This window comes from Trachymyrmex septentrionalis, unplaced genomic scaffold, assembly GCF_001594115.1.
Source record: "Trachymyrmex septentrionalis isolate Tsep2-gDNA-1 unplaced genomic scaffold, Tsep1.0 scaffold69, whole genome shotgun sequence".
Classification (NCBI taxonomy): domain Eukaryota; kingdom Metazoa; phylum Arthropoda; class Insecta; order Hymenoptera; family Formicidae; genus Trachymyrmex; species Trachymyrmex septentrionalis.
Genome location: NW_017305873.1, coordinates 1,171,989 through 1,196,375, shown reverse-complemented (window position 1 = coordinate 1,196,375; position 24,387 = coordinate 1,171,989). Strand labels below are relative to the sequence as shown.

At 33.7% G+C, this 24,387-nt stretch overlaps 1 protein-coding gene across 1 annotated transcript in view; it reads left to right on the top strand.

Annotated features, from left to right (window-relative positions):
• LOC108753387 (protein turtle-like) overlaps nucleotides 1-17,860 on the top strand; it is a 236,711-nt gene extending 218,851 nt beyond the window's left edge. The window contains exons 10-14 of the mRNA XM_018494922.1: nucleotides 255-605; nucleotides 7,227-7,490; nucleotides 13,666-13,905; nucleotides 15,866-15,978; nucleotides 17,530-17,860. Of these exons, the coding sequence (XP_018350424.1) occupies nucleotides 255-605; nucleotides 7,227-7,490; nucleotides 13,666-13,905; nucleotides 15,866-15,978; nucleotides 17,530-17,598 (1,037 nt within the window). The 3' untranslated portion in view covers nucleotides 17,599-17,860. The remainder of the gene's footprint in view (nucleotides 1-254; nucleotides 606-7,226; nucleotides 7,491-13,665; nucleotides 13,906-15,865; nucleotides 15,979-17,529) is intronic.
• The last annotated feature ends 6,527 nt before the right edge of the window (nucleotides 17,861-24,387 follow it).

The following is a 24,387-nucleotide window of genomic DNA, read 5'->3' as shown; positions in this document are numbered from 1 at the left end:
ATATATATACATATATATTCTTTATTAATTCTCATAACATTATGTGCATTCATTACCTTTCTAAAGTACGCCTCGATTTAATTGTATTTTACTCCCAATTTGATATTTTTAATTTCGTTACTTATCTTGTTATACATTTTGTTTTACACTTTTCTCTTTTTATCATTTGTTACGTGTGCCTCGATCATATTGTTCTCGCGGATCCCTGTCTGGAATACGTAGTAAGGTGCCAAAATCCATACGTTATATCGCAGTCGCGCCCGTGTGCAAGTACGTGCTGAACAAGGGCGGAGGCTGGAGACACCAGAACGCCACCCCGCCACCGTTCAACGTGCCCGAGGAGGTGCACGGCGCCCTCAAGCACGAGACTATAAGTTTAGTTTGCGAGGTCGAGGCCAGCCCCACCAACGTGACCTTCCATTGGACATTCAACAACAGCGGCGACCTCAGCGACGTTCCGTCCACCAACTATAGCAACGAGGGCACAACCAGCAGGCTTAATTACACCCCGGTAACCGATACGGATTACGGGGCCCTGGGCTGCTGGGCCAGCAATTCCGTCGGTCATTCCAAGCAACCCTGCCTCTATCAAGTCATTGCTGCAGGTTCGTGTGAGTTTAGCTCGCCACCCCTTTTTTGCTTAATTGTTAACCCTAAAGAAACGTCCATAGCATCCATTATGCCGTGGAGCGCATATAAATTGTAGCACAATTGACTGATTAGTCAGCAGATTACATAATGTGACATCTCTTATATATCTTTTAAACTCGCGTTTCAATAAATATTCTGTTAATAATTTGATTAGAATGAGTGATATACGCGTTGCTGGTAAATAAAAATTATATTTATTTTCCCTTTTCGCTTAATTCAATTGCTATGTTAGAACTGATTTGATTCAATTTATATCTGTTTGTATATCTCTAAATATTATTAAACAGAGATATATATATATATATGTATATAAATATCGAAGCAGATTTACAGAATCTATAAACTATCAGTGCACAAATATTCAACTTGCAACAGGAGAGTTTGTTTCTACTGAAAAATTGTATATTGGTTTAAACACCTTCTGGTGACGATTGTACAGCTGTGCTTTACAATGTAAAAATATTGTCTTTTTAACAAACATGTTTCCTGAATTGTATTAAATCTAAAAAATGCAAAATTTAAGCTATAGAAAATTAAAGGACCTTTTCATTTTAAAACATTCAGTTCTTGATTAGGTGCATTCGTCATGTTTTTATAAATTAGAAAATAAGTGAAATAGAGAAATTTCCACGTGTTACGTGCATAAACTTTTCATTCGTCAGTTTAAAACATCATTTTTTTGTAGAGAATAATAATTTTTAATTTTCCATATCCACGAAAGTTTTATAATCCAGCTGGTCTTATTTACGTTTTTACGTGTCGCGAAAGAGCTGTTTAAAGCTAAAGCAACGTGTTTAACGTATTTAACTATTTATGAAACAGACACGCAGACTCCCCAGGGCGCGACAATATCATCTGTTCGAGATACGTGTGTTTCGCCTGATTGCTATTTATTATCAATTATATCGTTCCGTATTCACTGTACCGCATTATTAGTATGCGTACAAATGTTAATCCATAATTAGCGGGGACGTAACTATTATTGCATTCGAATAATTTAACAGTTTATAGCGCCATAATTAAAGCCATCTTTTAATTAATTTTGCAATTAAGTAATACAATACCCGCGGAACAATATTATAAGCCAGCCTACCACAATAACTTACGTATCGCACAAAGACAATATTTGTAAATCATTCTTTCCAGCTTTTCAAAATTTAATATTATTTAAACATACAGATTTCGCCGAAGTTTATTGCAACGATTTAAACGTGAAATTTTCAGATAGCTCGAGATCAACTCTTCTCCACAAAAAGCTCTCTACCGAATGTCATATTTTTCTTAATCCGTATTATTAAGATTTTATGAGACACGGGACTGTGTGTGTGTATGTGTTGTATGATCCCAATGAATGGATTAAAATAGTAATCCCAAACATATGCTTTTCTATTCGCGCCACGATTTGCACGAAGACCGCAGAGTCCAGAGATTGTATAAAACGGGAAATGGTCGCAGGAATTAAGAAGAGAAGAAAAGAGTAAAAAAAAGGAAGGAAGAAGAATGCGACGTTGCACAGCGAGAGACGCTGAAATTCGCTCGCGTCGCGTCGGTCGCGTGCTTTTTTGCGGGAATTTAATGAAAACCGTAATTGAATATGTTCATTACGAGGTATAACGCCTGTCGCACCGTCGACCGTCGTGCCGGTTCCTGGATCCTCGCGCAGACCGAGAAAGTCCTGTCCGTTTTGTGGTCGGTGGTCGCGTCGCGTTGTCGGACGAGCAACCAGATCGATTTGGTCCACAGGATGCAGCATCGCCACCCGGGAGCATCGCGGACTATACTTATTCCGCTTTGGCTCGAGGCCTGTGGTAATTGGACGCGTAATTTATTTCACGCGTCGGCTCGATGTGCTCCTTACGTAATTACTGGATGGCAGTTTTCTTGCTTATAGCATCCCGCGTCATGGTGCTCGACTCTCATGTACGATACTGGTTGAATTTCGTGATATACGGTATATATATATATATATAATATCTTATACGCAAACAAATATTAGTCGACATAGATAGAGGAAGGTTGAGAGAGAATATCATTTTGTTTTAGTAAAATAACTCATCGTTAGTAAATATTCATATGACATAACTTTTTTGGTACAAATTTTTTAGCCACAGAGCCCACAGAATAATATCAAGTATACTATAGATAAAAATTCCTCGAATATACAGAACAAACGTAATTTACTGAAAATTAAAGAGAGAAAAAAGATTGCGGTTACGAAACAGGAAGGGGAATATGGAATACCACGAGCTAGTATATAGTAAAATTTTACATGTCGGACACACACACACACACATACGCACACACACAAAACGTACATACATTTTGTTATCAAATTTAGTTCAATTATATTATATGGAAACCACAAGGCATCCAAACCGAAGTTACAAAATTGATACCAACATGCTTCTCAAAATTACGTAAAAAGTATACACCTGTAAAACTGTCTGCTACATGCAAAATTGAAATGTAACTTTTACAACAACGCAGATCAAACACTAGTGATCAGTAGCTATATTACAACATCTAAGTAAATTGTGAAAAAATTTGATAGTTGTCCCCAAAGTACAATGCAAACTGTAACATATCGTGTTTAACAATTCTCCATAATCGCATCCTGCATTTTATTAATTACATTCGTTTCTTTAAACAACTCCCTTACGACATATGGGATGTAAAAAAATCAATTTGCATTATTTAAATTTCGGATAATAATTAAAAGTTATTATTCTCTGCAAAAAAATGAGCTTTAAACCGATGAATGGAAAGTTTAATATGCACAGAGCGCCTGGAAATTTCTCTATTTGCAAACTTATAAAAATGTGACGAATATAATAAGAAATTTGAATGTTTCCAGAATGAAAAGATCCTTTAATTCTCTACATACAAATTTTACATTTTCATATTTAGTACAAAAGTTTCTAATTTTGATGGAAATAATCTATCGATATTATTGAAATGTATTAAAAATGTAATTTTTGTTTTTTCTGATTGTTCTTTTCTTCACATATTCAGAATTACAAACTTTTTATGGATAATTTTGTTTTGTTTAGTTTATGATTGAATGAATCTGAATGAGTCTTATTTTAACAGATGATTACCGTCAATAGAAATGGAAATTACATTGAAATTATTTTCTATATTTTTCACGAACATTTCTCATTAAATGCGAGCAGCAGTAATTTTCAGTATTCAAATATTCGAGAAGACTGATAATGCAAGACTGATAAACGCAAGTACCATTATTTCTCAATACATCTTCCCTTGTAAGCCAGTCTCCAACAGATCGTAAACAAGGAGCACACGGAAGCCACGATATCGCATTGTAACGTGTAATCTCTGCGTTAAGACAACCGCGAAGGAGCAGAATGATAAGGTCGACCTCAATTCATCGCGAATGCTCTCGACCACAACAGTTATAAATTTATTACAAACACGAGACGTTCCAGAACCGTCGTTCCTTTTACCTTTTATTATTAGAGTGGAAGAATTTCGAACAGACCAAAAAATTAGGAAACATAAATAACAGTAATGGGATTCTGAAGCATTTTAAATATGAACTGAACATAAAATTTTGATTTAATGAATAGCCTACATCATAATATTAAACAATTGCCAAAATATACAAAGCCTTAATATTTTTTCAGGCTTTTAATAAAGTCACGCATGTTAGTCGCGAGTGCTCTTAATATTGAATTAGTTGTATGATATATTTCGTTTTTTAAATAAGAAATACTAAAGATCTAACTAAGAAAACGCCATACAATATAAATAATAAATAAGCCTTTAATCAACTAAGCTTTAAACTAAATAGATAAAATTATATTTTTTCAAGAGAATATTATTTTATCCAAAATTTAATTTAGATTAAAATAATAGAAGGAATTACAATGTTAAAAATTAAATATATAGTCGCACGAAATATATTATAATGAAATTTCCACCGAAAAATAATTGGCTATGAATTTGTCAAAAAAATTGCGGTTGAATGTAATGAGTCAGAATACTGTAAAAGCTTATATTAAATTTTCTTTAAATTCGACGTAATTTTATATTAAAAGGAAATGAAAGATAATTATGAATTATCATCTTCCTCCCTCGAGAACGGAACGGCAGCGTCGAGTTATACGCGATATGAGCACGGATAATAAAGCAGATGACGAAAAACAAACGGTTTAACTAGCGCTTTAATCCGCAGCCGCCGTCTGTGAGCAACGACGGTGCTATTAGCCCCCTTCGTACTATTTTCTTCCGTTCTGCACTTTCCGGAAGATTAGCGATGGCAAAAGTAATTGTGCGATCCGCGACGAAAACAAATGCAGCGAAACCATGCAATAATGGCAGCAACATACGCGTCGACAGTGCGCACCATGATTCTTCGTGTTGCACTCGCAACAGCCTGACGTCTATCGAATGCGATGCTTTTCAAAAAGAATTCGCGAGAGAAAAATCTGTTATTTTACCTTCAGTTCTATTTTCGAGAAAATGGAAAATCTTGACTGATCTATATATAGTCTTTTTTATATCAAATGAAAATGGCTTTCATATAGTCACATTTCTTTTATTAGCACCGCAAATTTTATTGAAAAGTATAACCGAGAACGTATCATACTAAATTTACTTACGTAAATATACTTTCACAGTTATCAATAACTAAGTAAATTGAAACCATTTAACATATATGAACACTGTGTTAATATTCTTGTAAAAAGATTGCAGAGTATATAAATCTTTCAGGACCTTTCTGATAAAGCAACTTATGGAAGATCTTGTAAAAGTGTTTAGAGTTATTGAATTTTTAATTCTGGCCTCAACATCCTAAAATTCAAATTTTAAAATATAATTTGATTATCGTGAAATTCGATTTGAATAGGTTCTTGTCATGGTATCGCTAAATTTGAATGTAGCCTGAAATGTCGAATTTTAAAGGATAGTAACTACTAAAACAAAAGGATAATAACTAGATTTCAATAAAGGATCTAATATCATAGAGCTCACAATCAGAGTTTGAAAGGCAGGTTGGAAATTAATATTAATTAACTGATGAGCTTTGCGTTAATGAGCTTTAAATAAAAACGAAACTGGAAATTTGATGTTACTTTGTAATTAAAAATTCTCTAAAATCGGATTTTATATATATTGTAAATAATAAAATTATTTTTTTTAATTTTGTCCCATATTAGATCTACTATTTTAATTTTTTGTATTTTTAATCTCATATTCGGATAAAGAATTATTAAATTATTCGGTAGACTAAGTTTCATAAAAATCGAGCGAACAGTTTACAAAATAAAAGAGGGTGACCCGAAATGGGGTCAGTGGTTCATAAAGATTAATACATTATTTTAACGCGTTATTAAAGTGAGTTTTTTTTTAAGGGATTTTTTATAAAATTAGATTTTTTAATGAAGATGTTTTTGTTAAAATTAATCGATTGTTGATAAATAATTCTAATATCCCCAAAAAGAAATGCGTAAAAGAGTACATTAATAGTGGTCGATAGAATCTTTTGGTCATCCGTTTATGTATAAAGATGATTTCAAAATTGGTTAATGCACCACTGGCCTAGTCGATAATACACATAATTTTATTGTCTCGAAAACGGATCAGCAAGCGTTGCGGCGTAATTTTCAATGAAAAATAAAATAAAATTTGCGCAGCAATTTGTCTCACTTTTTTCTCGTATTGCTAAAATTTCGATAAAATTATTTAACTCAATACTTTTGTAATAAGAAAGGAAAAAGCACTGACATAGCCAATATATTAAAATAATACCTGAACGGAGATTTGCAGCGAAACCTTATGGAAATATATGCAATAATGAAATCTGCTGAGAAAAAAAAAATAAATATGTTCAACAAAAGAACTAATTGCATTAAGTAATATTTAGGTTAATAACAATTTCAAATTTCTGCATAAGAACGACACGTTTTTACTAAATTATTATGGTTGGTTTTACAAATATCTCATCAAATAAATATTTTTATTAATTTTTGTGGAACGTGCGGAATAACATCGGTAATATTTTTCCAAGAATTAATTGGTTATGGCTTCGATTTTTTAAAAATATGATACATGCTACTGATACAAGTACTTAAAAAAGTCGAAAAAAATTATAGAATATTTTTTTGTGTCACGAAATATATATAAATCGTTGCATTTTATTACGAAAAATAAGTTTTTGTCAATATTTTTCTATTTACTACGCTTATAAAAGTATATTAGAATTTAAAGAAAATTTTTAATTTTAAATATTAATAACATTTTAAGAAATTTTAAGAAATAATTGATAAAAGTTAAATAATTTCAATTTCGATTTTCTTATTATTATTCGCATATATTTCATTGAAGAAATCGTCTTTTCATTCCTCTCTTTGATGCGCACTTGTCCAAAGCAGATATCTATAAAAGATAGGATACGCGATAAAATGCAAGGACTAAAGGCAAGATGAGAAAGATCCTGTTTGAAAAATGGACACGTATTTCCTTTGAAGGCAATCTTGCGATTTCCTTCGCTAATCGGGGATCGCGTTCACTCTTTCGCTTTCGCGATCTTTAAAGCTGCATTTTCTTCGCAGGCAGACCTTACCCGTTGCAGAACTGCACGACCTACAACATGAATGGTTCCTGGGTGAGGATATCCTGCGTCGAGGGATACGATGGCGGTCTGCCGCAGAAATTCGTCGCCATCGTTGGCAAACGGCGTTTGGAATCGTCTCTCCCATTCTGGGAGTTTCAGATGCTCAAGCCGGCGAAGGTCGCCCTTTACGCGGTAAACGCGAAGGGATCGAGCGAGCCATACGCCATAGAGGTTGTCTTGAAAGGAGTAGCCAAATTCACCGGTAAGTTTTCGCCAAGTGCAATCAGGACGATCACCGAAGTAACGATGAGATAACTTTCCTCAAAGCGTTTCACCGCAAAGGGATGTGCCCCGATTTTAGTTTTGCGATTGACGATCCAATTCGAAAATAGATAGACACTTGTCTTAGAATAAGATCTGACATTCCTAACATCAGCAAACTTGAATTTATTTTAATTTCATTACAATACTATTTTACATTCATCCAGAATTATAATTTGGAAAAGTAGGTCGAATAATTTAAGATTAAAATATATTATTAACTTTAATCGGTATTCATCGCTGGCGGATCTATGGGGAAGGGCCTCCATAGTTTCTCCTTGAAGTGTTCTTTTAAAAATATTTATAGCAAAATATTATATAGGTATATATTTAATATTTCTGAAATACTTAATCACAATTTTCTTTTCAATTTTTAATATTCTAAAAATATCTTTTAATTTAATAAACTCCTAACGAACATAGATTCTATTATGTTATTCTTCTTTTATATTAATATAATTTTAAATAAAATATTTTATGAATTATATATTTAAATAATACTTTTTCATTGTATTAATTTAAATTATTTAATATTCTATCTTTTCATATTTGATTTAAAAAAAAATTTTGCTTGTGACGAGTCATTTTGCTTGTGGCCTCCCTTTTGATAAATTTTGAGATCCACCAATAGTATTACAATAAACCTGGATATCTTTTTCGTGAAAAATTGTTTATAACAAATATTTTTCAGAATCTTACATAATTTTAAGTTACATACTTCTTGGATTTTAACTTACAAATTGAAAAAATCGATCTATTGTATTAATTTCAAACAAATTGAACACTGAATCCGTAAATATGAATTAAGAAAATTTTTAAGCGAATACCGATTAAGATTAAAAATGTTCCATTAAATCATTTTCTTTGCACGACAAAGCGTTACGTAAATTTTCTTCTATATGTATGATTTTATATAGTACGTACGGCTGACAGATAAAAAGCCTCATAAATTATACATAGCTAAAAAAAACAACTCTAGAGAAAATTTCGAGAAACTCTCCTTAATCCTTTCAATCGGGATGCAAATAATCCTGAGTTCATGGAATCGGTACTGATGGAGCCAAAGCTTTTTTCATCTTTATTCCGTTTTCGAACCTCGGCGAGCTGACGTTCGCGTCAAATCGTAGCTTATCGATCGGCTGGCTGGCCGTTTGGATGTTATTCGAACTTGGGCAAAAATACGATGGTGGTAAAAATAGCGCATATTGCACGGGGAATCCGCACTTCTGCGCTGTATAAACTTCCGCATTGTTAAAAAAAGATACTCGATAAAAAAGTGTGTACTGTAGAAATTACAGTGATGAAGAGTTTCGCTTTGTTTAACTACAAAAGATTCTGGACGAACGTGGTTTAATAAAAATTCTCGCAAAATTCTGAATGTCCGCGGTAGTTCATTTTCTCCTAACGAAAGAAGAAAGTGCAAAAATGCAATTGTTGAAGAACTGGTTAACACGAATTTACTATACATTCACACGTTTTTAAATATACACAGTGAAAAACATTTTGTATTTATGTTAATACCGGTCCACTCAAGTCCTTATTAAAATTTTATGTTGAATTTTTAATATAGCCGAGTGTTAGTTTAACATGATGAGGTTATGTCATTTAAATATTTTGTGTTAAATTGATATTTAACATTTTTTGTGTGAAAATAATATTATTTACGAGTGAACAAATTACAAAAATAATATATTTTAAAATATAAATTCTAAGACAAACAAAATATATGTTAATTTAACATACCATAAATATTAATTTTACTAAAACAATATGCTGATACAGTTTGCTTACAAATTGTGTCAGTGTTACATTTTTGTATTAATTTTTTTACATAATATTTATGTTACTGTCTAACATATTCACCTTGTGCTAAATTAACACAAAAATATAAGTGGACTATTTAGGACATGAAATGTGCTAAATTTAGCACAAATTTCCCAACTGCGTGCATGTATATAAATAAATAAATACGTTCAATCAATAAATAAATCGAACAAAAAATAAAATTAATCGAAATAAAAGGTTCATATATGTATGTATTAAAAATTTAATTCGACGTACCGATAAAAAATTACAGTGCAATATTTAATCTATACCATATATGTTAAAGAGCATGTCGTATTGCGACAACAACGACAACAATAATGCTTAACAAGCTTATTCGTATAGAACGAACAGTAATGCGCTGATAATTAATTTATGTTCGACTCGCCTACGTCTTGTTCCTGTTCGCGTATTTGGAGAACAAGCGCAAGTTTTACCCTTCAATTTAGATGACCGTGACGTTATCTCGACCGGAAACGCTGGCGGCGACATGCAAATGATCCCTGTTGAACAGTTCGCCGCGCGCGCTAGGTCAACCTGGACTAGCTCGTTGCCGGTTTCGCTGAAACACGCGCGGTCGACCCTCGCGTAAAATTTATGAGCGTCAAAATTTATGAGCCATTATTATGCATTCTGCTCTCCGCCACGTCCGCATCGCGTCCGCTCTCCTCCATTTTCCCGACACCCATTGGAGACACGATTTTCGCTAATCAAAAACGATCGTCGCTTTCGTTAATCCTTGAAACGGTTCGACCGCAGAGATATGATAAGGATAAGCCCGCAAATACAATTCCTGAATTATATACCATCCCTTTTGATATGTAAAATGAATTGGAATCGTCATGGGTTTTTCCTCATGAAAATTTGAACGGCATCGATTATTGGCCGCAGCGTTAATTTTCGACATTAAATATCGATTATCAATTAAAGTACGAATTAGTTTTATTGATATAAACTCTATTTGAAATTAACTGATAAGTAAGATTTAAAAAAGAACTTTTAAGAGATAAACTTTTAGAAGCTACACTCAAATAATATTTAAATTAAGGAAATAATTATCCTTCGGAATATTCTGTACGGATAGATGCAATACTATATATTTTTATAAGGTGCCTCAGTTTTTAAATAATATCGTTAAATATCAAGGCGATCAATAAATACGAATTAGAGTTCTATTGATAGAAACTCCATTTGAAATTAACTGATAAATAAAAAAGTTAAAAAAGAATTTTTAAGAAACAAACTTTTGCTAATTAATAATAATAATAATCTTTACTGATCGAAACGCGCAAATTAAAAACTACAGTCAAATAATTAAGTTCAGATTAAAGAAGTTATATATAAGATCGATTAAATTCCGAACAAATATCCGTATACTTATGAGGAATTTTATTTTCAATTATATTTCAGCAATATATAAACAGAAGAGAAGATGTTTCATTTAAGCACTTGCTTTGTTATTTTCTGTTGTCGAGAGGGTCGTCGAAATCAATGGGAAGTATCGCGAAATCGAGATGCAGGTCGCATACCGCAGTGTCTCGTTTTAACGCAAAGCAAAGGGACGTAGTCCTTCGTTACAGTTAAGAGAAAGGAGGAGCGTGTTTCTGTCGTCGGCACGACGTCCTTTAACGTGTCTCTTCGATGCTTCGTTTGTATTCAATTACACCTCGCAACCAATGGCGGAGGATAGAAGCGCTTTGTACTTTGTTAATTAGCATTTAACTGAAACTTGATTGTTAATTGGAAACAAATTAGCTGGCCGGTTGTTTGCACCATCGTACCGATGCGACGCGCAACTTTGGTGGATGCCTGTTTACAAGGTGATCGAATTACAGCTATTCTTACGGCACTCGCAATTTATATCGAGTACTCCAGATAAGTATTCCTCTGATCGACTTACAGTCAAAGTTTTATTAACGAAAGAGTTGAGCTTTTACACTGTGAACGATTGTAAGAAATGAGTTGTAAATTAAGCGTTTTAGCTAATGTTAAAGACAACGTATAACTTTTTATCTAATTTTTTGAGACAGAAACATAATTCGAGATTTAATTAATCGAGACGTCTGGCGATGGAAATTTAAAGATTGCGAGAAAAAATTTTGATTAAAAAATTTATGACTTCAAAGATTATCCCACGTAATCCTCCGACTACGAGCGTGTGATATCTACAATCTTCGGTTAATTTCAAGTGAACTTTATAACAGAATCTTAATATAAGATTGTAGCTGCCGCGAAGAGAGAGTGCGCTAAATTAGGACACTTATAAACTTTCGAAGTACGTTGCGGCAAGAATTCCTGAAATTTTCCCATTTTTATCATGTAAGAGATGCAGATAAAATCTCACAGAAGTGCAACATCTCCGTAATTACAGAAAGTTCATCTGCCTTCATACGATCTTCATACGATCCGAGAATCCCGAGTATCCCTTTACTATTAACTATCAAAGGTGTAATGGTAATCTAATTTCTTGAGTTTAAATATCATTTTGTTGTTTTTAACTTCCATATGTATATCAAAATATGAATCAATCCATTTCTGTAATTAGTTTTGAAGTAAACAACATTCGTATTAACATATACACTTAGTAAATAACAAACTAAATTTGTTAAACTGTTTAATTAAATTAATGACATATCGAGTAAGAGCACCTAAAGAACGACCTAAAGAAATGATTTTAAAAAGCTCAAATACGATTTGACGTTATAAATTTAACATCGTGATACTCGACTCTTTTTAAAATCTAGTCGGTCGAGATACTCCCCAGTTAGATTTTTGTCAGGCGAGTGAGCTTCGGTAAAGGCGATTCGGTCGAAAGGGAGAAACGGTAACTTCGGGGTGCCCGATGTACGTACACACGCGATGTACTTACACTTATCCGCGACGCGATTTAAGCCGAATGATTAACGATGGCGCGGAAACGACTGCGGGTGTCGGGCGCGTCCTTCCCGTAGAGCCGGAGCTATTCCTAATCCGCTGCTGCAGTTCTCTACCACCCGCCGTTCCTCTCGCCTCTATCGCGTGGAACGAGCGACTCACAAATCAGCCGCAGCGTTAGACCACCGTAATGCAACCTGCCACGAAGTTCGAAACGATCGATTACGGACGCCTTAATTGGAAACAGATTACGTTCATGCCGACGCGTGGGAGTCTGCAGAGGGGGATGTTGGACAGGTAAATTGGAACGCCCGGCCGTGTCTGATCCATGGCTGACCGCAGCGAATGCGCGAGATCTTAAGCGGGTGTGCTAATGTAGCGATTTGTCACGGAACACAATAGAAAAATATTTCCTCGTCAAACAGATGGATACAAATGGATTGATTGAAAAGAGGAATGTATTTATTCATAGAATCGGAAGATAACTTTGATAAGAATATTATCGAAAAATAATTATTTTTAAGTTATGTAGACATTAGTTATTTATTTAGAATATGATTAAAAATATACATTTCTTTTACTTGAAATAGCAAGTAGAAATGATTTATCAGAGTAACGAATTATATAATATTAATAAGATAAAAGTTGTAATGTTCTGCATTTTCAGAATTAATAGTCAATTAATAGTAACATAATTCTACGAAATAAATAATTTTGTTAAAATATTTAAAAATTTAGATACAGATCTGAAAATAATTTTGCTGGATTGTAATAATTGTATGGAAAACACTCGCAATAAGTATAAATAATGCAAAAAATTTTTATATTCTAGCAATAAATTTGAGCATCCTACATAATTATATTTTAATCAAATTATTTTCAGATTTGTATTTATTATATCTAAATTTTTAGATACGTTAACAAAACCTTTCTTTTTGCTATATATTTCGCTTTTAAGGAATTTTAGAATTATTAGAGGAATTCAACATTGATTAGAAATTAACATTTATTACGATTGAAATAAGAAAAACTGCGATCGATTTTCATGCAACGTTGACATCTCATATCTTCACGTTGCTTTTAATTATTAAATCTTCTTGAATATACAGCTACAGAATTAATTAAAAAAGAGCCACACAGAATTCTATAAATTACATTATAATTCTGACAATAGGATACTATTTTCTTGAAGGTAGACAATAGTGGTTGTAGCAATAATAATAACGTCCGTAAATAACGAATAAGCAGAGAGTATCATGCATTTACTCTTATAATAGCAATATATCAGAGAAATACGCTACGGGGGTGATTGTATAAAGTGCATTTAAATTTATACAACCTTTTTATATATAGGAAATTGCCAGGAAAAGGTTATTGTACGTTATTTATAGAGGAACTAATAGCGATTTCGTTTGTAGGTGAATCGACATCCTCGACCGACATGTCACCGATCTTGATTGGACTTGGTGGCACGGCGACCGGTCTGGGGTTAATTGTGACCGGTGTGCTAATGGCACTCTGGAGGAGACACGCGGCCACCCCGGCGAAACCAAAACCGCCGCAGCAACCCAGCATCGCGACTTTCGCGGGGAAGGGCGACGAGGAGGACGGCAATCCGGATCTCATACCCACAACGGCCTTGACCAACCATCTTACTGGTAAGCTTATTTAATAATATATCTGCTAATTTGACGAATAAAATATAGATAGATTAAAGGTAATTAATGGGCATTTCGAAAATAAATTTCATGAATTTATTAAATTATTAATTCCAAGAGAATTTGGATTTCTTTTTATTCTCTCTTGATCTCAGACATGTTAAAGTATTGCATTAGTTACAGAAAAGTTTAGCCACAAAGTTTTGTGTTTTATCAAGTCGTTAATAATGTAAAAATTTACAAAAGAAAATAAATTTTAGAATGTCAATTCTATCTTATTTTAAATACCAAAAATAATAATTAACACTCAAAATGGTCATCTTTAGCTTTGAGGTGCTTTAGGGACACGATCAACGATGGCTGGCTTATCTTTCTACGAATAAATTGATCCGAGCGACCAATAAAGCAGTCTTTACTTTATCACCCGATGAAAATCTTTCAGTGCAAAGTCTTTTTGATATTTAATAAGATGTAACTAATTCTAGAATTTGTTTTTTTCTTTAATATATTACGTTACTGCGTACGTAACAAGCTGACATTATTCGTCCTTATTTTGACGACGAATAACATCAGCTTGTTATCGCAGGGTAATGATGTGATAAACATAATACTTTACGGCCGAACCTTTTTGTCGCCCTATAATCTGGACGTAAGAAAAAGGATAAAAAAAATTGATTTAAGTTTATTAGAAATATTTATAATATTCCGGGATAAATTTCCATTAATTTTTTTAAATTGTCTGTTTTTTACTGTTAGTAAAACGTTCTCGAAACGTCGCGAGAAAATTTATTACATATATCAAACGGCGAAAGATCGAATCACTTAAATCGGACAGAGCTTTACATTTAGTTCTTACAAACGCGCCCCTTTAAGGGAAGAAGCAGAGGCATATCGTTCGGGGCATAACCGGTCATCTCATTCGGTGAATTTCTACTTAGACTGATGGAACTGGCACATTTGTACGAGGATTTTAGGAATATCGGGTTTTGCCTTAGACGGGATAGCATGCGTTAACGGTACTCTCAAGGAAATTGCACATACAGATACAATATGCGAACGATTCTAGCGCACACCGTATCGACAGGTGCATATACACGTGGAGCAGGAAATGTATGCATATATATGCATAAATGCAGGGAACACATATGGTAATCCATGCGATAAAAAAACGCAGAAAATTCCGAAAAAGATAGCAGTGTTTTTCGTTTCTAAACCAGTCTCATTTCCTTCGCGGAAATTTAAATCTATGAGACGTTTTGTTACAATTTAATTAATATTGAATAAGACTCAAATATACTTTAAGACTGAATAACTACACTTAATCCGTAAAATGAATTCGCGAGATATCTTGGAAAATGAATTTCCGTTATACTTATTCGAGCAACTCTTCTCAAGTCTATCTTACGGAATTTAAAATTTAATAATTATGATACACACACACACACACACACACACACACACACACACACACACAACTTCTTACACTTTCCTAATAACACTTCGTTGAAATTAAAACTCGGTAATTATATTCAACGTTTTATAAAATTTAAAAGTAGTTGAGTAAAAAAGTAATTTAATAACAGCCGCAGCATCGAACGAAAAATATTCGCTTATCAGGAAACACAGATTTGAAAGATTAAAATGTGTTTTGTCATTTTTTTTTTCAAATTAATTATTGCTGATAAATTCAGTTCTCTGGCGGTTTCTCGCTTCTTCCCGCAACATGTACAGCAGTGTGCTGTATCTAAGGTATCCTCAATTCTCCTTCGCGAGTAGCGAACTTTCGGCTTCAACAAACAAAACAGTAAGAAACGATCGAGAGAATGCCATCCACGGAGAAACGGCGAGCGCCGTTAAAGTTGCTACCGAGAGAAGTTCAAAATACTTTGCGAAATCCGCGGGCTTACTTCAAACCGATTATACGATTGACGCTAAGTCCGCATCCTGGGACTTCTTCCAGACAGAAAGCTTCCTCGTTACGGGTCCCTGCCACGAAGACCACGTCAGCTGGAAGGACGCGAGATGTCCCATGACGTCCTAGAAGATTCTGATTATCCGAGAGCATCGCCGAACGTGAGTAATCCGATTTCATCTGAAGCATTGGTTCCCAAATGGTTCCTGCGGACCCCCTCGTCGAAATTGCCCCCTTGAGAAAAATGCAAAAGCACGACTCTGAGTATTAAATAAAGATTTTTTTGAAGCAAGAAATTAATGCTATGAGTTTATTGTACAGATGTAGATTAATTAGAATTATCTAGAATTTCTTTTATTATTAAATTTATTTATCGATTAATTTTTTTCAGTGGAAAAATAAAAGAAAATTATGTATTTAAATATTTAAGTTCTAAGTATATAATCAAATTTATAGTATTTATAGTAGTATTATATAAGAAAATCAAAAAGTTTTATTAAAGTAAAAAATTTTCTACTTTGTAAATATCGGTTCTATATATCTACCACAACATTTTCTTGAGAGATGAAACAAGACGTTTAAAATATCTAGATCTTTAAAATAATATTCAAGGAGAGGGCAGAATTTGGGAACCTCTGATCTTAGAGTGATCTACGATGAACGCGTATACTTGCATGGCTCCCCGATAGCCCCTAACATAGAAAACCACTTTCGAATTCGATCCGGTCTGCTTTACGATTCCGCTTATCGCCGTTTTCTTGCGGGCCAGATTTAGCGAACGAACATTTCTGTTGCGTCTGACACACTTATTCCGAATAACGGATGAACGTAATAATCGCGTCGAAATACATAATGTATACGTGGAAATATATCTCGAAAATTCACGCTTGTCAATGTTTGTCTTGCGATGCATTATAATATTATAAGTCGCGAAGCGCGCTTTTCTCTTAAATTTCATCCTACAATAATTTCATATGTAAACTCTATATTACGGGAAAATATGAATCTTGTATAAAAATTTTGTGTAATTTACCTTCGAGGAATCTAAATTGCTTTCAGTTTATTTAAATTGAAGCGTATTTTTCAATTTAGACTTTCCATTATCGCATCGAAAATTTGTAAAATCCATCGCTGGTGATATATACATATTCTAATATTACAAAAATAATGTAAGAGAGAGAAAGAGATAGAAAGAGAAGAAGGAGGACATGTATTTTAAAAATTCTATGCTAGCTCGGGCGAATAAGAGAAGTTTCCTGCGGACGGATCGAATTCAATTCCTGGTCGTAGCTTCTACATTTTTCTAAGTATACCTTTGCCAAGACAGATCTTTCAACTTTAAATCCCGTAGACAAATATCTTTCAAATTTGATTTAACCTAGCAATGATATTGTATCAAGCGGTGACAATATCATGATATATGAAAGCTCCATCGCGTCTTTTCTCAGTGTAATTTCAAATGGAATTTTTACAATAGCTATTTCATCAACAACAAACAGCACAACAATCAACAAATAAACAATTTCGCTAGAAAGTGTTGTAAAACAATCGCGAAAATGCAAATTTTATACCATTTTTCCGATACTTTTCGCTCAGCGAGAATCTCACTTTTATTGTATGATAATTTTATTTTCTACGGTCAATCAAGTTCCACTCTCGAAATCATTTACTCTTTCGGATTCCTCACTGTATTTTCGTCTCGGTCTATTCAGACATTCTACAGTCTCCAAAGGCCGCACTCGGAGTCGATCAGCAGGAGCATTCAGGAGAGCTGCATTTAAGGGTCAAACGCCGGTTGGGACATTAAGAGAAGTGGGCGGACGACAGTCTAGACGGATGAACGAAAAGATCCAGACGTCTGCTGCATCGTCTAACTTCTGGGTCGTCGACCATCGTTCAACAGGGTATAGGAGGCCCCTGGACCATGGCTGATGTTGCAGGCTGGGAGCAGGGAGACGAGAAAAGGAGGAGTCACACGCTTGTGCCACGTTTTGCACGCGTTCAAGCGTACCAAAGTCATTTATATAGCCACTTGATTCACACTACGCCTTTGTAAATATTGTATATAAATAAAACACTTTTTCGTGTTACAACCCTTTCTATCCCGTGTCTTATTCTCGACAACAAATCATTGCCACCTTCACCAGGTATGAAATCTCTTTTTTTTTTCGGAAAAACGTAAATCAACGTTTCACTAAGCAATTAGATAAAATACAGAGTAAACAAAAAATTGTCTCATTGTCACGAGCATAAATGTGTAATTGGAACTTGTATAAGAAAATTATGTAACATATAAGCAAGTATATTTTATATAATAATTTAATTTTAGTCGAATTTACGTGAAATTCCGAAAATGTATTTGATATATTTTTATCTTATAGTGCTATCCAATCTTCCTGAGCGTGGCACTCTGTACTGTAATCTAATTTTCCTAAATTCTATATTAAATTATCTCGCTGTCATGAGCACAAATATGTGATTAAAACTTGTATAAAAAAATTATGTAACATATATATGCTCGTATAATCCATATATTCCTAATTTTAGTCGAATTTACGTGAAATTCCGAAAACGCGTGTTTGATATATTTTTTATCTCGCAATGCGATTCAACAATCTAATTTTCCTGAATTCTGTACTGAAATATAAGTTGTAATTTTTCGTTAAAAAATTGGACACTGCATTTTTCAAAGAGGTATTAATTCCATAAATTGAAAAACGAATTGCGTCGGGAATTCGACATTTATTTCACACAAGCGTGCGAACTGATCTATTTATTTGAAGGTTCTCTGTCTGCTGGATTTTATGGAGCAATCCGCATTTTCTTTCTGCGAACAGCGACGACACGGCACGCGTTACCCCGCGAGGAAACGCCCGACGAGAGTACGAGAGAGTGGCATCACGAAGTAAATCGCATAAAGCGTAACTGCATCGCAGCGAGAAACTAGCAGCATCTTTGCACGGTCTTCTTTTACACCTGATTTTAATGCTACGAAACAGGACTCTCTTTGAGCGTGTCCTAAAAATTTTTCAGTTTTATTTTTTTGCCGTGGTACCTTGATGGTTCATTTCACTATTGAATGCACAGAATCGCTACTGTAGTTGAGCTATTCATGACATAACGTCAACGTGAAACATTATATTAAAGTTTTCCGCTCTTAAATTGTTCCGGTCTTAAAACTTTTCAATTATAATTAAAAATTTTTCTTTAGGAACTTTAAAAATTGAGGTAAAATATTAAGTAAAAATTGAAGTAAAATATACCCCGTAATTACAAGAAATTCAAATTAGCAAAATTAATCTCAATTTCAAATAATTAAAAAGATTAACACAAAAAATTAAAGTCCCCGGAATTACAGAAAATTTGAATTAGCAAAATTTAATCTCAATCTCAAATAATTAAAAAAAATCTTATTTCTTACTTTCATTTTAATCTTAATGTTAAATTTTCTGAGGGATTTACAGCAATTTGTTTTTGTTAGAATGTTTTAAATAACGAAAACATTAGTAGCGACATATTGTGTTAATAATATCGGGAACATCTGGGTAGATCCTTTACGTCTGACAAATGACAGTAATAAGTTACGGCACGTAAATTTTGTTCTCTTCGCCGGAATATAGCTGTGACGTATTTCAAGCTGAACACGTAATTGGCTATTGAAGATGCAAAGTGCACCGTCTGCTATTCGTGCACTACTACTCCGTATGCCCTACTATTGTCGATTTGCGTTTTATGCGCTCTTCCTTTATGCCGCCAAACGATGGGAAATAAAAATACGCGGTGGATAAAAGCACAGTATCCCATACAACCGGTAGCAACACAAATCCATATTCTCAGCGCACGTTCAGCTTAAATGCGGCTGTTCGCTATCGAGCTTTAACCGTCTAAATAAAAATAACGCGTGCATTTAATACTGGCACCCGCATGATGCGTGTCTCAGATGGAAATTGAGAAAATACTTTAAAACAATTGTGGTGTTCCTCGGAAAAGTCAACGTAATTGCGACCCAGATATTCGAGAACTTCTAATTTTGAAGTATACGTATACTGAAAAAAATTACTAAATTTTAATAAATTATTTTATTTAAATAGTGCTAATTAAATATTTACTAAATATAAAGATATATTTGTTTATAATACAAGAACTATTAATTTGATTTAACTATTATTTCTTTTTATTGAATAAACGTTTAGTTGCCTATTCTGAAATAAATATTAAAATGATTTTTTTCTCAGTGTTGGAAAAACGCAGTTTCCCTCATTCAAATTTTATTTTACATTCAGAATCGCGCACCGGCGTGATTTTATTTTTTGTCAAGATAAATTCATCTGTATATCTGAAAATTAAAACGGAAAATCTTCGTCGTTCAATAATTTATCCCGAGGAATAAAAAGAATCAGAATTGTCTTACGGCGAATTTTCCGAATTGCACGTGACAGAGGGAATGGTCTCCAACGAAGGAGTTTGCGGAAGAAGTCGCGCAGGGATCAAAGCCGAACTCAAACAATGAATTTAGAAGGTTCGGGCGAGAGTTTAATCCTTCGAGTGATTACGGATTAAAATATACCGCAGTATTGGCTCACTTATATATGCATCTGTACTCTTGAATGTCGCTTCGGCGCTGCCGTTACCTCCACCTTGGACTGAAACTTTTATGATTTCACGTTTGGTCGCGTAACGTTTAAGTTTGCACGTACAAACTCAGTCAGCAACCAGTCACAAATGCCTAGTACATTTACATGCACAAAACTGTTCGTGTAACTTTCATTTCGCGTCACTCTCGCAGAAAGAGCGAACGCCTTTTGAAATTCATCTCAGCGTTAAAAATCAGATATTTCCACTGAGATACTCGTGGAAAAACGACCAATTCGCAGATCAAGATATTATTCCGAAAAACAGATTAATCTTTAAGTAGATAGAGCTCAAAGATTTGTGAGTAGCAGTGTTCAGGACACCACCAAAAAATTTTAATTTTATATTTTTATGTTATAGTTGAAATATCATATTACATATGTTATAGTTAAAATCACATTAGTCTTATAGATAGAAGAATGTAAAAGTAATTTATAAAACTTCTGGACAATACTTTTTATTCTCCTTTTTTAAAGCAAGATTTTAATGAAAACTAAAACACTTTCTTTTAAAGTAAATTAAATTCTAGTAGCAATTTATTGGCGATATATTTATTAAACGTTGGAAATATATTGAGTTAATATTGTGCCAATAATTTTGCTGCTATATAAGGTGCTGTGGCCATCCCATCTATCCACCTAAACATTAAGTACTTTTCGGATCTTATGCGCTTAATTCGTATGTTTGATGAAATTTGCTATATTTCAAAGGAACGTAAAGAAAACTCTTGGTGTTTGCAGGAAGTTTATAGAATCACCGGTATTATAAAAAGCGCATTCTTATTCTACATACGACTGTAACAAAAGCGTCATCAAATACTGCGAGCATTTTCCACGTCAAAACGAAATCCCGCAAGATCCGGGAACTTCGTATAAATCATCTTTACAACACCGGCTGCGAATAAAAACTTTGTTAAACGGCGCGGACATAAATCATCGGCAGGAGGAGAAGTCAGCGAAGTTTTACCTCAAAACCAACTAAAGATAATGCATAATACGCGGAGGTACGTTGTGCGGAAAAACGCTAATTGGTGGCCGCCGGCGGTTTATCAATCTCCGTTCTCGACGAACGAGTCTGCGGCCTGTCGTTCGCGAGAAGATCCTCTACAGAATCCAAAATCTCTATGCGGGATTTACTGATGACCGCTGTAATTTGCTCCCGCCTGATCCTATCCACGCAAAGAGACACGTCTCTCCTAATTTCTTTTATCCCAAGGATTATGGCTTCCTACGGCGGTCTACAAGTGTCACGCGGAAAAATCCCAACGTCGATAGTCGAAACGGCGATAAGTCTCTCGAGAAGACGAGAGAGAAACGCTCAGTTCAGCGAGGAATTGCGTGAAATAACGAGTCACGAGACACTACGCTTCTCTGACAGTTGATCACAAATAACAGAAAATAGAACGTTCATAATATATAGTTACAAAAGTACGTATTGAAAATTCATTATCCATATGGGAAATTATTAATGGTAATTAACAACGATTAAATTATTCATATTTTAACAAATAATCGTGTGTGTTATTTTCAAACGGTTTGTCGTTACTAAGTGATTTATTATTTTAAAGGTAGCTTGTTATTTTCAATAAATTTATCATTTACTACTAATTTTATTATTCCTGTATAATTTATTTCTAGTCAGTTTGATATATCCGAAAATTCTGTTGTCTAAATATATTTAAAGCTAAATATATTTAAAAAGGAATTATTTTTCTAATTTAAAGAATTTAAAGAAAAGAGAAAAACAATTCTGTTAACTGTTATGCTGAGAGAATCGCACGTAATATGAAACATAATTTTATTAAACTTATTATTATATTACAGGACATATTAATAATACAACAGGCAGGCAAACAATGCACGTAAAACCACCTATTCATTTACATTGTCCCAATTAGCTCAACATGGTTAATAATTGATATCAAATATTTCCAATGTAACATATCACAAAACATTTATATGTAATCGATATTATTTCAATCTCCATCCCCTTTGTGAACTTACTTCCGGAATTTTAATGATAAAAATACAATAGAAATCCGCTCTATTATATAATATTATGTATGTATATATTCCGATTTTGAATAAGAGAATCGTTCAATCATCATTTATAGATGGGAGAAAATAGGAAATAATTCAACAATTATTTAGAAAAGCAATTTCCAATTGAAATTAGGAGTTCTTCAAAAGTTGGAAAAATACAATAACATTTCGCGGAATACACTTCTATTAATTTAATTTGATTTATCTTTTTTATTAGAAGTTGTAGACAGTTAAATGCTCAACTCCATTTTTATCTATCACGAGCGTATTCGCGAAAGAGTAGCAATTTACCAAATAAATTACCAAACATCTCTCGAACGCTATCGGAAAAGCCCCTGGCTTCATTATCGTTCCTTCTCGGCATGTGTTGTAGTCTTTCGTCGAATTCTTAGAGAACTCGCTAAGTTGACCAAGGGATCCTCGTTACGGTTATTTACTGAAGACCGGTACTGATTAATTCCAAACTGTTCCCCTCGTCCCTCATCCCTTGTGAATTCCGAGCTGTGTATGCAGCCACGGACCCTGTATCCTGAATTCTGCTCTCTCCGGCCTTCGTCCATTCGATATTTGCGGTCGATAGACTCAGTCAACTACGCCCCTGTTTGCTACCAAATATTACCGACAAATAAGACGTAAAGGATGCTCCAGGGAAAGTTTGGAAAAGGTCCCCGATTCTCGTGAAACTTGATACAAACATCAACGGAAATAATCCTGATCGATTGATTTTCTCGAGGGAGAAAAGTAGAACGCGATGGCGCCATACAAGTCAATCGGCTGAATGCGACAATATTAAAGATATGGGCACAATCTTATTTTTTTAACGTGTACTTCACATAGGCAAAAAAGAGCGTGTATACCTACTAGTTAACTTTAATTTCGGTTTAACTTACTATTTACTTTATCTCATATTCAGTCTTAGAATTAGAAAAAGATAAAGCATAAATTGAACTGCAATTAAAGTTAATTAGTGGAACCAAACTTTAAATGCTAGCACAAACTTAGGTTTCTCTTTGCTCTCAAATTTAGAGCTCTATATTTACAAGAGTAGCGCAAATGTCCACTATTTTTTATCTAATAATCACATCATATATATTAAGAAATTACTAATAAAGCTTACTTATTTATTAGAGCTTATTTACTATAAGTTCACTTAATATGTATTACTTACTTATTGGAAAAAAGACCATCGGATTTTAAAAATGCGGTCAAAATAGCTAATAGAAAAGTTGATATCCGTGAAGCTCTTCTTCTTCTCGTCTCCCTGAATGGATTTCCTGATTTCCTCCACTGATGTAGATCACAGTTACCACGAATTGGTCCATGAAACTCAAAGAATTGCGCACTACTCTTATAAATGTACTCTCCCAAATTAACATAGTGGCGACATCCGTTGGCACGACAACGAAAGATTAGTTCACCATTTCATTAATAGATGGTGCCACTATGCAAATTCGGCGCATTCGGAGATAACTGTTTTTTTATGTTATATAAAAAAAAATTTCTTAAAATTGATAACAATATCATATGGAATCGCCGTCCAATCGATAGATGTTTTTTAAACATTTTCTAATCAATATCTTACTCAATAAAAAATATGATACTTCTAGATTTAAAGCCTCGAATTGACCGATGCAACTAATGATTAAAACTCCTGCATAACTTGAAATATAGAATTTATTTTGTATATACGTCTATGTATTGGAAGAACAATTAAACCTTTCATATATTGCAAATATACAAATTAATTTATTAAATTAACGTATACATCCTTTGGTCATCTTAACTTCACTTACGAGACATGACGTTAAATAAATTTTTATAAAATTATTTAATAATATCAAAAGAATCAGAAAAGAACCAGAAATTTAATTATAGCTGCATGTATCAATAACTTCG